The sequence below is a fragment of the Ochotona princeps genome, chromosome 2 (genome assembly GCF_030435755.1).
Source record: "Ochotona princeps isolate mOchPri1 chromosome 2, mOchPri1.hap1, whole genome shotgun sequence".
Classification (NCBI taxonomy): domain Eukaryota; kingdom Metazoa; phylum Chordata; class Mammalia; order Lagomorpha; family Ochotonidae; genus Ochotona; species Ochotona princeps.
The window spans coordinates 35947192-35963648 of record NC_080833.1 but is presented as its reverse complement, the minus strand read 5'-3'; the positions used below and the strand labels follow the sequence as shown (position 1 = coordinate 35963648).

The 16457-nt window shown below is 40.0% G+C and overlaps 1 protein-coding gene across 1 annotated transcript in view; it reads left to right on the top strand.

The window, feature by feature from the left end:
- IPP (intracisternal A particle-promoted polypeptide) overlaps nucleotides 1-16457 on the top strand; it is a 33069-nt gene that overhangs the window by 14297 nt on the left and 2315 nt on the right. Inside the window, exons 4-8 of the mRNA XM_004598940.4 lie at nucleotides 7517-7672; nucleotides 8854-9021; nucleotides 10006-10143; nucleotides 11295-11417; nucleotides 15407-15627. Of these exons, the coding sequence (XP_004598997.2) occupies nucleotides 7517-7672; nucleotides 8854-9021; nucleotides 10006-10143; nucleotides 11295-11417; nucleotides 15407-15627 (806 nt within the window). The remainder of the gene's footprint in view (nucleotides 1-7516; nucleotides 7673-8853; nucleotides 9022-10005; nucleotides 10144-11294; nucleotides 11418-15406; nucleotides 15628-16457) is intronic.

The window sequence follows — 16457 nt, the reverse complement described above, 5'->3', positions numbered from 1 at the left end:
CACTGCATTCTTTTCTTGCCTGCAGAGTTTCCTGTGAGAGATTAGCTGCAAATTTAATTGGCATTCCTCTGTATGTCAATTAATTTTTTTCACAAGCACATTTAAGGATCTTTTCCTTATGTTCAATTGAAGAGAGCTTGATTATCATATGTTGTGGTTAAGATTGCTTTTGGTCAACCCTGATGGGAGTTCTGTGCCACTCCTGAGTGTTGTTTCCCCATTCTTTTTCTAGATTAGGGAATTTTTTTCCTTATTATTTTATTAAATACATTTTTAAAGTCAGCTTCTCTTTCTGCACCTTCTGGGACTCCCATAACTAACTCCTATATTTGGTCTCTTAATATTATCTTTTAATACTTGAATATTTTTTTTTGTAAGCTTGGCCCAGCTCTGATTCCAGCTTTTTGTTTGTTTTCCCATTGGTGACAGGAAATATCTTCTAAATCTGAGATTCTTTCTTCTGCCTCCTTCATTCTATTCACTCTCCACTGTACTTTTAATTTGTTCCATTGTATTTTTCATTGCTGATATATGAGCTTTCATTTGATTCATTTCCTGTGTGACATGTTCCTTGTATTTCTTGAACTCCTGTGTTATGTGCTTCTCATTGTTGATAAGAAGCTTTATAACAAGTGTTTTGAATTCTGTATCCCCCATTTTCTCGATGTCTTCCTCAGTTAACCCTGAGGTTGGGAAAGGGTTTTGCTCCTTTGCAAGGGGAGTCTTCAGTAACATTCATTGTGCCTCTGTCTCTTCTTTTGCTCTTGATCATTGTATCTGGTTATCAGATTCTTCTCCTTGGGACAGATTTCTTAGCTGTGTCACCAGCAGGTTTACAATTTGATTTTACTTATTGCATTTGGTACCCAGTTCTTCATTTGCCATCACTTGTTCCACTCCCTCTAATGAGTTCTAGGTGTGGGTTCTTATGTTAGATTTCCACCATGGTCTCCGTAGCCCCAGCTCCTGGCTCACCACTCTACCTCCTGTGATACCATGCTGAGGCTGCACCGTTGTCTGTACAACCTTTCTCCCTCTTCCGATTGGAGCAGGTCCCAGGATTAGGGAGACATCAGGAGTCCAATACAGATAGGTTGTGTTTGGGGCTAATCTTGCCAGAACCTGTTGGCTGTTAGTTCTGAGGGCCACACAGACATATTTTGACCCATACTATACCTAAGTAGGTATCATATTCCCTGTGGTACCAGTGCAATGCACTGAACTCAGTGAGTTCGCTCCGAGCTCAATGCATGTGCAGTTCAATGTTGTCCCTGCAGTCAAAGTTTTTGCCTTGCTTTACAAGAGGGCACCTGATGTGCCACTACTAGAGTTCTTGATTTGCTGGTAATCAGGTCTGAAGGCTACCCAAAGCTATCTTGGGTGGAACCGGTAGGATGCCATTTTGTTGCAGTTCACATAGCCAGAAATGAGTTCAGTCCCAGCTCAGTGCATGCGCAATACTGTCCCATGGCTTTTGCCTCCTTAAACAAAATGGCACCTGATTCGGGTTTAGGGGGCAGACTTGGTTGTGAAATCCACCCTGTTCTTGCACTGCTTGCCTGTCTGGGCTCTGTGTCTCTGCTCCTGGTCAAATCAAACAGACCAGCAGGATGGGTGGTTCTTTGTCTTTGTTCACCTCCTGAGCTCCTGGTGAACACACATTTCCACCTTGTTGCTGGTGGAATTTTGGCCACTGGTGCAGTTCAGATTGCTGTTTGCTGAATCCCTAGGATCTTGGTTACTGCAACACCACACCGTTATGTCTGCTGCTTTCCTGTGTCTGTCAGCCAACAGGTGCCCATCTGCTGTTCTTCTGTCTTCTGTTTTCTAGAATGTGCCCTCTCTGTTTCACACTGGCTGTTGTGTCTCCATCTGTTTAAACGTGTGCTTACCCTATTCCACCATCCTGATTCTTTGCTTTGCTTTTGATTATAGCTTCGTTGCTAATGCATCACTTGAGAGGCCGAGGGTGATGGACTCAAGTACTTGAGTCCTTGACACCTTCATTGCAGACCTGCTTGAGTGCTGAGTTCCTGGCTTTGGCCTGGCCATCCCCAGGTTGTTGAATATGTTGGGGAGTGACCCAGCAGATTAACGATCTCTGTCTCTCAAATAAAATGAAGATAAATAAATAAAAACTTAAATACTTAGTGGCTTAAAGTGATTTACAAACATTTATTTCTTTATTTGGAAATCAGATCTATAGAAAGAGAGAGAGAGAGAGAGAGAGAGAGAGAGAGAGACAGACAGACAATGCACCAGAAAGGACTCCCATCTGCTGGTTCAACTCCCCAAATGACCACATCAGTGGGGGCTGAGCTAGGCCAAGAAGTGGAGCCAAAAGCCAGGAGTTTCCTCTGGTTTTCCCATGTGGGTGGCAGGGCCCCAAGTACTTGGGCTATCCTAAGTTGGTTTTCACAGGCGATTAGCAGAGACCTAGATTGGAAGTTGAACAGCTGGGACAGGAACTAGTGCTAATATGGGGTGCCTATGTTGTAGGGACAGCTACACCCACTATACCACAATGCTGGCCCCTAAATTGTTTATCGTTTTTATTGCAAAGTCAGATATACAAACAAGAGGAGAGACAGGAGGAAGATCTTCTGTCTGATGATTCACTCCCCAGGTGACCACAATGGCTGGTGCTGAGCCAATCCAAAGCCAGGAGCCAGGAACTTCCTGTAGGTCTCCCACATGGGTGCAGGGTCCTAAGGCTTTGGATCATCCTCAACTGCTTTCCCAGGCCACAAGCAGGGAGCTGGATGGGAAGTGGAGCTGCCGGGAATTAGAACCAGTGCCATATAGTATCCCGGTGTGTTCAAGGCAAGGACTTTAGCCACTAAGCCACCACATTAGGCCCTAATTTTTAATTTTTTTAAAGATTGATTTTATTTTTAATGCAAAGTCAGATATACAGAGAGGAGGAGAGACAGAGAGGAAGATTTTCTGTCCGATGATTTACTTCCCAGGTGACCGCAATGGCTGGAGCTAAGCCAGCCAGGAGCCAGGAGCTTCTTCCAGGTCTCCCATGCAAATGCAGGGTCCTAAGGCTTTGGACCATCCTTGACTGCTTTCCTAGGCCTCAAGCATGGAGCTGGATGGGAAGTGGAGCTGCCGAGATTAGAACCAGTGCCCATATGGGATCCCAGGTGCGTTCAAGGTGAGGACTTTAGCTGCTAGGCTACCATGCCAGCCCCTGTCCTGAAAATTTTCATTAAAATCCTCTTTGGCTTGGCATGGCAACATTTGCCCTCTCAAACCTTTCCTCTACATCATTAGTTTGATTTTCAGCCATTTTGGTGTTTCTTGTTTCTACTCTCTTAACTGAAAACACTGTTGGTCAGTTCTCACACTCACATCTTTCCGTTAGTAAGGCGTATCTTTTTTTTTTTTAGCTCTTGTTTTACAGGATTTATATTTTTTAGTAATTTTATTATGTGAGGCACTCACAGAAAATCTATTTCTGTCTGTAGCTAAGATTTTCTTCTATACTGAATGCTTTCATCTCTCTTTTCCCTTGGAATGTACTTTTTTGTTTGTTTGTTTTTTAAAGATTTATTCACTTTATTACAGCCAGATATATAGAGAGGAGGAGAGACAGAGAGGAAGATCTTCCGTCCGATGATTCACTCCCCAAGTGAGCCACAACGGGCCGGTACACGGCGATCCGAAGCCGGGAACCTGGAACCTCTTCCGGGTCTCCCACGCAGGTACAGTGTCCCAATGCATTGGGCCTTCCTCAACTGCTTTCCCAGGCCACAAGCAGGGAGCTGGATGGGAAGTGGAGCTGCTGGGATTAGAACCGGCGCCCATATGGGATCCTGGGGCTTTCAAGGCGAGGACATTTTAGCCGCTAGGCCAAGCCGCCGGGCCCATGGAATGTACTTAAAAGGATGTGATGCTTACTGGAAATTCTACTTGTTCATTAACAGGGCAGCTCCATATGCATTCTGGCCTGATAATGTAAGAGCTAGCTCTCTATGGCATCACTTATACCTTAGTATGATTACTTTGTTTTCTGTAGTATAAAGTTTGAGGGCTATATATAATATTTCCATTAATTTTTTTTTTCTAATTGAGATTGGGGGGTGGTAAACCCCAGATGCCTACAATGGCCAGGATCAAAGTCAGGACCCAGGCACATAATTTAGGTGTCTCATGAGGGTGGTACGAACCCAATTATTTATATATACCCATCATCACTAAACTCCCGCTGGAGTCAAAGCTGGAATTGGAAACTAAACTAGGCAGTCTAATATGGGACACAGGAGCCTTGCCTGTTGAGCTAAATAAATGCCCATTCTGGACTTTTACTTTTAGTAGTTGTTCCTCAGCCTCTCTTAGTTTTGCTTTCACTGTCCATTTTGTATCTCTCCAAACTGTTAATATTCATGAAAATTCTAAATATTTTTGTTATTGACCATCTTTCTTCATTAGTCTTTTTGGAATATAAAAATAAGGCTATGGTTACAGGGACAAATTTAAGAGCTAGGAAGTATATCCCTTGTAAGCATACATAGTACTTGTGTACAAATTGGAAAATAGTACCCAGGGTTAGGACTTGTATCATAAGACAGATAGCTTTTCATTCCCAATTCACTTCCTCACCTAAGCACCCTTGAACAGTGACAATCTACCTAACCATACTTGATGTCCTTTGTTTATTTAAAATCTATCTGAAAGCCAAAACTAGAGAGATTTTCCATCTGCTGGGTCACTTCCCAGTTGGCCACAATGGCCAGCACTGAGACAGGCTAAAGCCATGCTAGAAGAGTTTCATCCAGTCTCCCACACTTGGGCCATCTTTGATATCATTAGCAAGGAGCTGGCTTAAAAATTGACAGCCAGGACACAAACTGTTGCCCATGTTAGATGCTTGAATTGCAGGTGGCCACTTTACGTGCTATGCCACAACCCTGGTCCTTTGGTCTCCTTTCAAAGGACAATCCTGGGAGAATCAAGATGGCAGAATAGGGTAAGGACACATTTAAATGGAAAAATATTTAATCAGGATGAAGCAGAGAGGACATATTTCAGGAAATAGGAAAGGACAGAACAACAGCAGAGGGGTACCTGGAGACTGACAGACACAGTAAAGCAGCAGGCACAGCAGTGTGGTGTTGCACTGACTGATACTCCAGCACGACGATCTGAATGCCACCAGCAGCCAGAACTCCACCAGCAGCCAGGTGGGAAGGGACTTTCACTGGGAGCTTGGGAGGTGAACAAAGACAAAGACCTGTCCGTCCTGCTGGTCTGTTTGATTTGACCAGGAGCAGAGCAGGAGATCTCAGACGGACAGTGCGAGAACAGAGTGGATATCATAGCCCAGTCATCCCCCTAGAGCTGAATTGGGCGCCAATTTGCGTAAGGGGGAAAGGGCAAGGGAAAGGACTGAGCATGCGCTGAGATGGGAGTAAACTCATTTCTGACTGGGTGAACTGCAACGATGTGGTATTCTACGGGTTCCACCCGGAGCAGGTCTGGGTATCCCTCGGATCTGACGGCCAGCAGATTAAGAACTGTAGTGGTGGTACATCTGGCGCCATTTTGCGCACTGTGGCAATAGCTTTAGGACAGCAGGCGACAACAGTGAACTGCGCATGTGCTGAGCTCATGCGAAGTCACTGAACTCAGTGGATTGCACTGGTCCTGCAGGAAAATAATACTGACTGTGGCATGCCACCGGCCAAAATAGGTCCGTGTGGCACCCAGACCTAACGTCCAACAGGTTCCGACAAGATCAGTGCCACCAACAACCTAATTATATAGGACACCTGGAGTCTCCCTAATCCTGGGACCTGCTCCAACCGGAAGGGGGAGAAAGGTTACAGAGATAACAGTGCAGCCTCAGCACAGTATCACAGGAGGTGGAGAGTGGTGAGCCAAAAGCTGGGGCTGTGGAGACCACGGTGGAAATCTAACATAAGAACCCAGACCTGGACTCGCTGGAGGTTGTGGCATAAGTGGCTGCAAGCCAAGTGTTGTGTATCAACCTCAATAAGCAAAATCACATTGTAGACCTGTGGGTGACACAGCTTAGAAACCTGCCCCAAGGAGAAGTCTCTGCTAACCAGAAGTACAATGATCAAGAACAAAAGAAGAGACAAAGGCACAATGAATATTAATAAAAACTCCCCTGCAAAGGAGCCAAAACCCTATGCCAACCTCAGAGTTCACTGAGGAAGACATCGAGAAAATGGGAGACTCATAGATCATGCAGTGGCATCATTTTCTTCAAGAAGGTTCTTTTTTTTTTTTTTTAAGATTTATTTTTATTACAAAGTCAGATATACAGAGAGAGGAGGAGAGACAGAGAGGAAGATCTTTCGTCCAATGATTCACTCCCCAAGTGAGCCGCAATGGGCCGGTGCACGCCGATCTGATGCCGGGAACCTGGAACCTCTTCCAGATCTACCACGCGGGTGCAGGGTCCCAAAGCTTTGAGCCATCCTCAACTGCTTTCCCAGGCCACAAGCAGGGAGCTGGATGGGAAGTGGAGCCACTGGGATTAGAACCGGTGCCCATATGGGATCCCGGGGCTTTCAAGGCGAGGACTTTAGCTGCTAGGCCATGCCACCGGGCCCAAGAAGGTTCTTGATTTTCATTTCTTCAGCTACACATTAGTCATTTAATAGCATATTATTCAACTTCTTGGTGTTGTTAATTTCTTTTTTCTCCCAGATGTTCATTTTATTTTGTGGCTCTTCATTTAAGGGGATGTATAGTAGCTGTGTAATGGAGACTGTCATATCTAGTAACATGCCATTTAACTTCAGGGCATTGTAAATTTCTATTTTTCTTTCTATTGTTGATTTTGTATCATGACTTTTCATTTAAGGGGATTTACAGTAGCTGTGAAATGGAGACTAACATCCAGATATGAGGCTGCAGTGTGGTATGCATTTCTGTTTCCAGACAAAGATGGACTTACAATGAGACTGTTTACTGTATCTTGACAATAGGATTCTGGACTCTCTGCCATTGTCCATGCCCGCAATGATGGACATATGACTGTGTATGAAGAACTATACTTCAGTAATGATATAGAGGAACTAGGTGGGGGAGAGGGAATTAAGGAGGGGATAAGGGAATATGGAGCTGTATCATAAAATGACAGCAATAACAATAAAATATATATTAAAAAAATACAAAAAGGACAATCCTTATCCCATCAGAATGTTAGTTTCTTGCTTTGTAACTCTGTCTTTTTATAACTAGGTTGTAAAGATAGGATTTTTGACTATTTTTTTATTTCATTAGACAATTGCGGTTACTTTCATTTTACTGTATTTGGAAATCCTCATATTTATGTTTTCATATTATACAATATTTTCTAAAGATCAATAATTGATGTAAGGAAAGTATGCTTTTCATTAGCAATGACAAATCTTTGGTGTTATAGGAAACAAACACCATTGTTTAATGATGTGTTTTTATTTCTTAATTGTTTAATGGATCTTATCTTTAGAGAAATGTGACTTTAATATTTTATGTTCTTGAATATTGCTTTTAGGGGTATCTGATTTTAATCTTCGTGTTGCCTTGCAAACACTTTTGAAAGAGTACTGTGAGGTGTGCAAATCTCCCAAAGAGAGCAAGTTTTGTAGTTTTCTACAAACGTGGAAGGTTCGACCTCGAAAGAAAGCAAGAAAGTACCTGTATGCAGTAGGTGAGAGCCTTAAAAAGTATAGACATTTGAAGATTAAAGTCTTCAATATTTTGATGTTTAACATGTTGGAATACATAGTTGCTTCAAAGAATTATATTTAATTGCATATACTAACTGACAATTTTATAAATTATGTTTATATATTAGGTTAAAAACATCCCAAAATAGTTACTTGTTAGACATCTATTCCAATAGATGTGAGCTAATTCTCTGAGTTTTTTAGAATATATAGTCAAATAACTGACTAAAGAAATGGTGAAAATGACAGCATTTTAGAACATTCCAAACCACTTGGACAGAACCCTTGGAATATGTACACATTGAGACTCTGGGTTGATATAAGGTGGCAGTTCCTCATCCCTGGGTACTGGGACGTGTGGAAAGTCATGAGCGGTTTCCCCCTTTGTCTCAACAAGAAGAAATAGCAAATTTGGAAGCAATGAGTTCACCCAATTTTCCCTAAACCTCAATCCTTCCCACTTGATCAACCATGTAATCATAATTTAAAAATAAAATTTAAATATATAGGAAAAAGAAACACAGCTTTAAAAGTTAGAAGTTGAAATCAGGTGAAAAATAAGAAAATCAGATCTCTAAGTTTTGAACTACTCTCACTATCTTAGAGGGTCATTATGATTGATAGGAACCAATGATCTACAAAGTGTCAGTGTGCAGAATGGTCCATGAGACTATCAGAGGAATCCATTACAACTGCTTTTATTTCTATTATTAATATATTATAGCATGTAAGTTTATAAGTTTTAAGTTTATACCATTTTTATCCAGTTGGGTATACAGTCACAGCAAGGATTTTAACTCTTTTTTCATTGGAAAAGATATTAGGAAAATCATAGTGAAACTTAGTAAGTACACAGATAACTAGTGGCTAGATTCTTTTTCTAACATTCTATCATAACCAAGGTCATGTAGTAAAAACACTGAAGTTAGCCTACTCTTTTTAAGCCATAATCTTATAAGACTTGATTCATTTAATAATGTGATATTTGCACACATTATAAATATCTCATATATGTATGCCATAAGTAAGTGGCAGAGTCTAAATCATTTACTTCATGATATATTATAGTTTTATGAAATGTAATTTGAGAGGGCTAGGTTTTTCTCATTACTACTATGTCCATATTTCAGTGAGCGGTTTGTTGTGTTCTTCCTTTGTTTAGGTGGATACACTCGGCTCCAGGGTGGTCGTTGGAGTGATAGCAGAGCCCTCAGCTGTGTAGAACGTTTTGACACCTTTAGCCAGTACTGGACCACTGTGTCTTCACTTCATCAGGCTCGAAGTGGGCTGGGAGTAGCAGTCCTAGGAGGGATGGTGTATGCAATTGGAGGTAATGGTAGAAACATTTTATTTCCATTATTAGGCTAGTTGGTTACATTCTCACATGTCTTTATTGCTATGTGCTATGGTACATTGTTTTGGTGTGCTCAATATTTATTAAATAAATGAGTGAATGAAATTGGAGCGTATGATGTTGAATATTTCATACCAAAGCAATATGCAAAGTAGAATTCTTAAGGTATTTTTTTAAAGATGTATTGTATTATGAATCTGAAATATTATATACTATAATATTTAACCATGACTTACTATAAATATGATTGAAACAATTGTTTAGCTGAAACATCCTGTGCTCAGGAATATATGAAAGTAAATTCTTCAGTTATTTGCTGGCTCAATAACATTTTCAATTAAATGGAGTTTAAGAGGGGAAAAAAAAGATGTATTGTATTGTATTGTATTTATTGGAAAGGCAAATTTATAGAGAGGAGAAACAAAGATTTTCCTTCTGCTAGTTTGCTCTTCAAATGGAGCTGAGCTGATCCGAAGTGGAAGCCAGGAGTTTCTTCCAGTCCTTACATGTGGTTGCAGGGTCCTAAGGCTTTGGACCATCCTCAACTGCTTTCCCAGGCCACAAGCAGGAAGTCGGGTGGGAAGTGGGGCAGCTAGGACAGGAACTGGCACCAATATGGGATCCCGTCACCTGAAGGTGAAGGATGAACTAATTGAGCCATTGTACTGGACCCGGTTGTTTAACTTGGCATTGTGGCCTGGTAATAGCCTATACTGGAGTTCCGATTCCAGTCCCAGGAGCTCCACTTTCAATTTTACTCTGTGCTAATATGCCTGGCACAGCAGTGGAAGATACCTCCAATTACTTGGGCCTGTGCTACCCAAGTCGGAGACCAGAATAGAGTTCTGGGCTCCTGGCTTTGACCTTGCCCAGACTGACAATTACTGCCTTTTGGGAAGTGAATCATTGTAATCAGAAAAGATGACTAAACCTGATGTATAACTCTTTTATTTAACTCAGGTGAAAAAGATTCGATGATCTTTGACTGTACTGAATGCTATGATCCAGTTACTAAGCAGTGGACAACTGTGGCTTCAATGAATCACCCTCGCTGTGGTTTGGGAGTGTGTGTATGTTATGGGGGTATCTATGCATTAGGTAATTATACTGTGTAAAGTAAGAATAGTTAATATATTTTTTAATCTTATATATAATTGCATTACAGGTGTTTCTTTCCTCCTATAAGAAATGTTTGTCTCTTCAGTTCTGCAAATTGTTATATAATATGTGGGAGACATTGTCAAGGATACAGTCTTTAAAAGGAGATGGAACGGTCAGCATTGTAGTTGTGGGTTAAGGCCGCCTCCTGCAACACTGGCATCCCACAAAAGGGCAGTTTTGAGTCCAAGTTGTTCCACTTCCAATCCAACACCTAGCTAGTGCGCTTGGGAAGACAGCTCCTGCTACCTACATGGGAGACCCCGGCCCAGCCCTAGCAGTGTTGCCATCTGGGGAGTGAACCAGCCAATCAGGCAATGGAAGCTCTTACACACACACACACACACACACACACACAAATATAAACAAATATTTATTTATTAAACTTTTAAAAATTTTTGATGATGTTTACATAGCTGATCAGGGTGGAAAGGATCAAGGGTTAGGGGAAAGTGCATGAGAGCATTATTTCCAAATTTTCTTTTTCTTCCTTTTGTGTCTGGGGGAAGGGAAGAGATGAGGGGAGAAGCCACACCCAGTCTCCCAAGCTTCAGTATCAGGGGATGGGGAACAACCACCCGATGTCCTCCCAGGGTCCTTGATGTGGAGCATGCTCTGATGGCTTTGCTTAAGTGGTTCCGATAGTTCTGAAATCCTATTGATTTAATTTTAATTATTTCAACTTCAAGAATTGGAGAGTAATAAGGGAATGCTGTTTTGGGGTGAAGGGCCTTTTTGAAGATCCTAAAGTCACTCTGTACAGTTTACTCTGATTAGCATTGAAACTATCCTTAAATAGGATAATCATTATGAACAGATGAAGTTGTTTTAAAAGGGGGTTTTGCAAAATACTATGTTCCCCATGTGGTAATGCAGAAGTTTTGTTTTGTTTTAATCTCTAGTGAAAACTAGACAGAGAATTAAAACACTTGAGTTCTATTCCTGGTCAAATTATAATTCTTCCTGTGATTGTAGACAGAGAACCCCCACGTGATTCTCATCTGTAATATGAAGTGTTCATATTGGATATATTCTTAGGTCTTTGTCAGTGCCATTTTTTTAATCCACATGGTTCTCCTATTTGGTTACAGGTGGATGGGTTGGAGCTGAAATAGGGAACACTATTGAACGATATGATCCTGATGAAAACAAATGGGAGGTTGTTGGCAACATGGCTGTGTCACGCTACTACTTTGGATGTTGTGAAATGCAAGGTAATTATTTCATAAAATATTTTCCTCAAAATCTATTTATATATTTATTTTCCATTTTTTATTATAGTTTTGATAATTGTTACATAGTTAAAAAGGTTCAAGGGCTACAGGAAAGTGGGTAAGTTTATTATTTCTGCCACCTCTGTCCACATAAACCTGCCGACTGCACACCTATGGGTGCCACGAGCTGCCAGGTGCCACTCTGCCTGCCACCCCTGAGTGTCTATGTGATCAGCCTTTTGGGGCAACCTCCAACAACCTCTGGTTGCACGCCCCTGTGCTCTGCCTGTGCCCTTGGCCAGCAGCTGTCAGCACTGCCTGTCCCATGCACCTCCCGCCTGCCACTGCTGGGCACCAATATAAGACCCTTCCTCAAACTACCACCTGCCACCTGGGACCCTGCCACCTGGGACCCGGCCACTGCTGCTGCATGCCTTTTTTTTTTTTTTTTTTTTGTAGTTTTCTAGTTTTTTTTAATATATTTTTATTTGGAGTTTGGAATTATGTGATACAATTTTGTATAGGCTGGATTCCCCGCCAAACTCCCACCCCCATCAGATTTTTCCCATTTTGTTACAATAGTGTAGTCCTTCATGAGGAATCATAATTCTATCAGTCTCTTACTTAAGTGTACCCTGACATTGTTGGTACAATGTCAGACAGTCCAGCATCCCATTGTCTACACATGTCCAACAGTTTCATTGGGAATCCTTCTTTCATCTAGATGCAGGGATGCATGTTCCATTGTACCCCCATGTCTGTATATGATAGATCCCAGTATTCCATCACTATACCTTACTATATGTGTGAAGCCATGAAACAAGGTCAACAAATGGTATGAGTTAGAACAGCCACAACAACAACAACAACAACATCAACAACAAATTACAGCACCACAAAGAAAAATGCACCACTGAGTAACCAACACATGAGTGACCAAAAGGAAACACAGAAGTCTCTTGGGAAAAATGATGCCATCGTATAATTCATGAGCCTGTGATGAATTCAACTAGAGAAAAGAGATTATTTAAAATGAAACAAACTGAAATAAAAAACATCAAAACACATGGGATACAGCCAAAAAAGCAAACAAACAATCAAAAACAGTATGGATTGGACTATTGGAGTTACACTTTCCATGTTGGTTTCCTTTTATAAGAGAGAATATATGGTATTTGTTCTTTTGTGATTGACTCATTTCATTGAGCACAATGGTTTCTACTTGGGACCACCTGGTTGTAAATAGAATAATTTCATTCTTCTTAATGGCTGAATAATATTCCATGGAGCAGATGTACCACAGTTTCTTTAACCACTCTTCCTTGGAAGCACATCTGGATTCTTTCCATGTCTTTGCTATTGCAGATTGCGCTGCTGCAAATATAGGATTACAGATCCTCTTCTCACATGCAGATTTCACTTCTATTGGGTATATTCCTAGGAGTGGGATAGCTGGGTCATATGGCAGGTTTATTGCAAATTTCCAAGCATTCCCCATATTGAATTTGAAGGTTACTCAAACTACCCCCTTCCACTATTTTCCCCATACTATTGCAATAATATAGTCCTTCAGCACCAGTCACAAGTCCAACATTTTGCATTTAAGTGTATCATGGCATCGTAGGTATAGGCAACGGTAGAAAAATCTAGTATCATATTGTAAAAGTATATTTAACATTGGGGTAGAGAAGAATACCTTTATTATCATGGAAGATAATAATGAAAGAATTATTTATTGAAAAGAAGTCAATACTTTTCAGCAACTCTAAATTCTTTTTTTTTTTTTTTTAAGATTTTTATTTTATTTTTATTGGAAAGTCAGATATACAGAGAGGAGAGACAGAGAGAAAGATCTTCTGTCCGATGATTCACTCCCCAAATGGCCACAGCAGCCGAGCTGTGCCAATCCGAGCCAGGAGCCAGGAACTTCTTGCACGTCTCCCACACGGGTGCAGAGTCCCAAGGCTTTGGGCCATCCTCGACTGCTTTCCTAGGCCACAAGCAGGGAGCTGGATGGGAAACAGGACTGCCGGGATTAGAACCGGCGCCCATATGGGATCCCGGCATGTTTAAGGCAAGGATTTTAGCCACTAGGCCACGGTGCCGGGCCCCAGCAACTCTAAATTCTATGCTTTTTAGTTGTTTCAGTTTTCTGGAATGTTTTTTATAAAAAGACTCCTGCTGATTCACCATCAGACGTTTGTGAATTGCTCCTAAATTACCTGTCATTCTTCTAGGAACTTCTTCCAGGTCTCCCAAAATAGTTGAATTCTCCCAAAATAGTTGAATTCTGTCCCCCCTAATAAGCATATCTAGAATTAAGAATTCCTTGTAGCTGGTTAGGAAAATAAATATTTGAGATATCATCCATTATTGTTATTTTCCCTTCTGTAAACACCTGAGTTGGTATTTATAAGCAGGGAGAGGGTATCAAGACTTGTTTTAACTGTCGTGTGGACAGGCTTTCTTAGGATTTTATCTTCAGTGTTTTTTTTTTCACCACAGCATGTGGAAATTCAGACCACATAGAACATAATCCTATGGCAGATTTGAAAAATGCTGAGTGTGTTTTAACATGGTGTCTGGACCTTTTTTTTTAATTGTCTGCTACTCAGAGAAATGAGTAATGGAACTGTCAAATAGAATGCAGTTCTCTGTCCTGTGTGAGGGAGTTTCATATGCACCCGTGGAATAAAAATCAGTCTGCCCATTGTTATAAAATGGCTCTGTTTTGTCTGCTTTCAGCTCAAGTTCCTTCTGCTTTTGGGACACTGTGCTTTCTCTTATTTCCACTAGCATATAATTCCATGAGATTATATTTTATTGTTTTATGTTATAGTATTCTTTGGTTATTTTTATTTAACATTTCTGTTTTTCACATATAAAGTTGCAAAGCTGGAGAAAGATCTTGGAAATGATCTATTTTAATCCTGTTCATTTGTAGATAAGGAAGCTACAGATCAGGAAGGTTTGAGTTATTTTTTCTCACAGTTGATTACTGGCAAAGCTGGAACTAGAAAACAGGTTTGCTAACATTTAGTCCTTGCTTCTTAAAAATGTCATTTTTTTTAATGACTTATGACTTCTGCTTTTAGAATATGGCAAACAACCCTAGGAATTCAAAAAGTAAGCATAGCTTTTCAAAAGCATTAATTTCAAATCAAATTTAATAAATAACTCTGTAAGTTCATTTGTTGCACTCTACTAATTGATCTTTATACCATATTCTGGCCCCATGATTGTTCTAATTTAAATTTTCTACTTTATGCTTGAACAACAAGTACTGTTAAAGAGGGCAAGGCAGCTTAACTTCATGATTTCTCTCTCTCTCTCTCTCTCTCTCTCTCTCTCTCTCTCTCTCTCTCTCTTTAACCTATGGGTAGTAGTGATAGATTTGGAACCTGAACCCATCAGGCAGATAATAAAATAGAAAATTTTTGTCTGTGGGCACACTGCTGTGGCACAGTGAATTCAGCTCTTGCCTACAATGTTGGCATTCCATATGAGTTCAGCTGCAAGTCTTGGCTACTCCGCTTCTAATTTAGCTACCTGCTAATGTGCCTGGGAAGGCAGTGAAGGATGGCCAAACTGGGCCCACGCACCCATGTGGGAGATCTAGAGAAAGCTCCTTGATTTTGCCTGACCCAGCCCATCTGTTGAAGCCATTTTGGAAGTGAATCAGTGGATGCAAGATCTCTTCCTGTAACTCTATTTTTCATTTTTTTAAATTATTTTTTTGTTTGTTTTATTTTGATTTTTTTCTTTTTTTAAAATTCTATTTGTTATTTTACTTATTAACTCTACTTTTCAAATAAATAAAATAAATATCCCTGTTTCTTTCAGCATTCTGCATTGTGAGATATGATAATCTAGTTAGAAATTTTTCTCTTACACTAATAACATGCTCTAGAATATTGTAAACCTATAACAAGCTGATCACAACTGTTACATTTAGCTGCTATTAATGTTATTTTCCATTCCATTTCCAGGTTTAATTTACGTAATTGGGGGTATCAGTAATGAAGGACTAGAGCTTCGTTCTTTTGAAGTTTATGATCCCCTTTCTAAGCGCTGGTCTCCACTTCCTCCAATGGAGACCAGGAGAGCCTATCTGGGGGTGGCTGCGCTCAATGACTGCATCTATTCTGTTGGAGGGTGGAATGAGACACAAGATGCTCTTCGTACTGTAGAAAAATACTCCTTGGAAGAGGTAGGTTGATGGTCTCAACATTTAATATGCTTTTAAAGCCTATAATATATGTGGTAGTAATCTCTCTCATTTATAAAAGTAGTCATTTATTGTTTTAAATTTTTTTGCCTTTTGCAAAAATCCAAATTTTGTTCTTTTTCTACTTATTTTCTACTACTTTGATTTCTATAATTTTTCATTCTTATTTATTTTATGTTGTTTACTCCTCTTTCTTTAGATATTTTGAAGTGGAAACTTACATGATTTTTATAATTTAATTTTTCTATGATTATAATCCTTAAAAGCAAAAGGTTTTCTCTAAGTAATGCTTAAATGGAACCCCACACATGTTATGCTTTAATCTGCATTTATCTAGAAACATTTTCTAATTTCCCTGATAATTTATTCATGGGACAACACATTGTTAGTAGTATTTAATATGTAACTATATTGGGACTTTCCAGATATATTTTAGCTATTGATTCCTAATTGAATTCTTTTATGGTTAGAGAACATATTCTATATTGTTTTTGTCTTGATAAATGTTTCATGTGCATCTGAAAAGAATGGGTATTCTGCTGCTGTTGAGAATGGAATTTAATGTACGTTAAGTGAAATTGGTTTTTCATGTTGTACAAGTCTTCCCTAGTCTGATTTGTCCAAATATTCTTTCAGTTACTAAGAAAGGAATGTTTAAATCATCATTGGTGACTATGTATTTATTTGTTTCTCCTTTCATTTCAGTCATGTTTTGCTTTATGGATTTTAAAGTTCTGTTACTAGCTGTGCACACATTGAAGTTAGGAGTCTTTTTTTTTTTTTTTTTTTGTAATTCTGTGCTTATCTTTTGT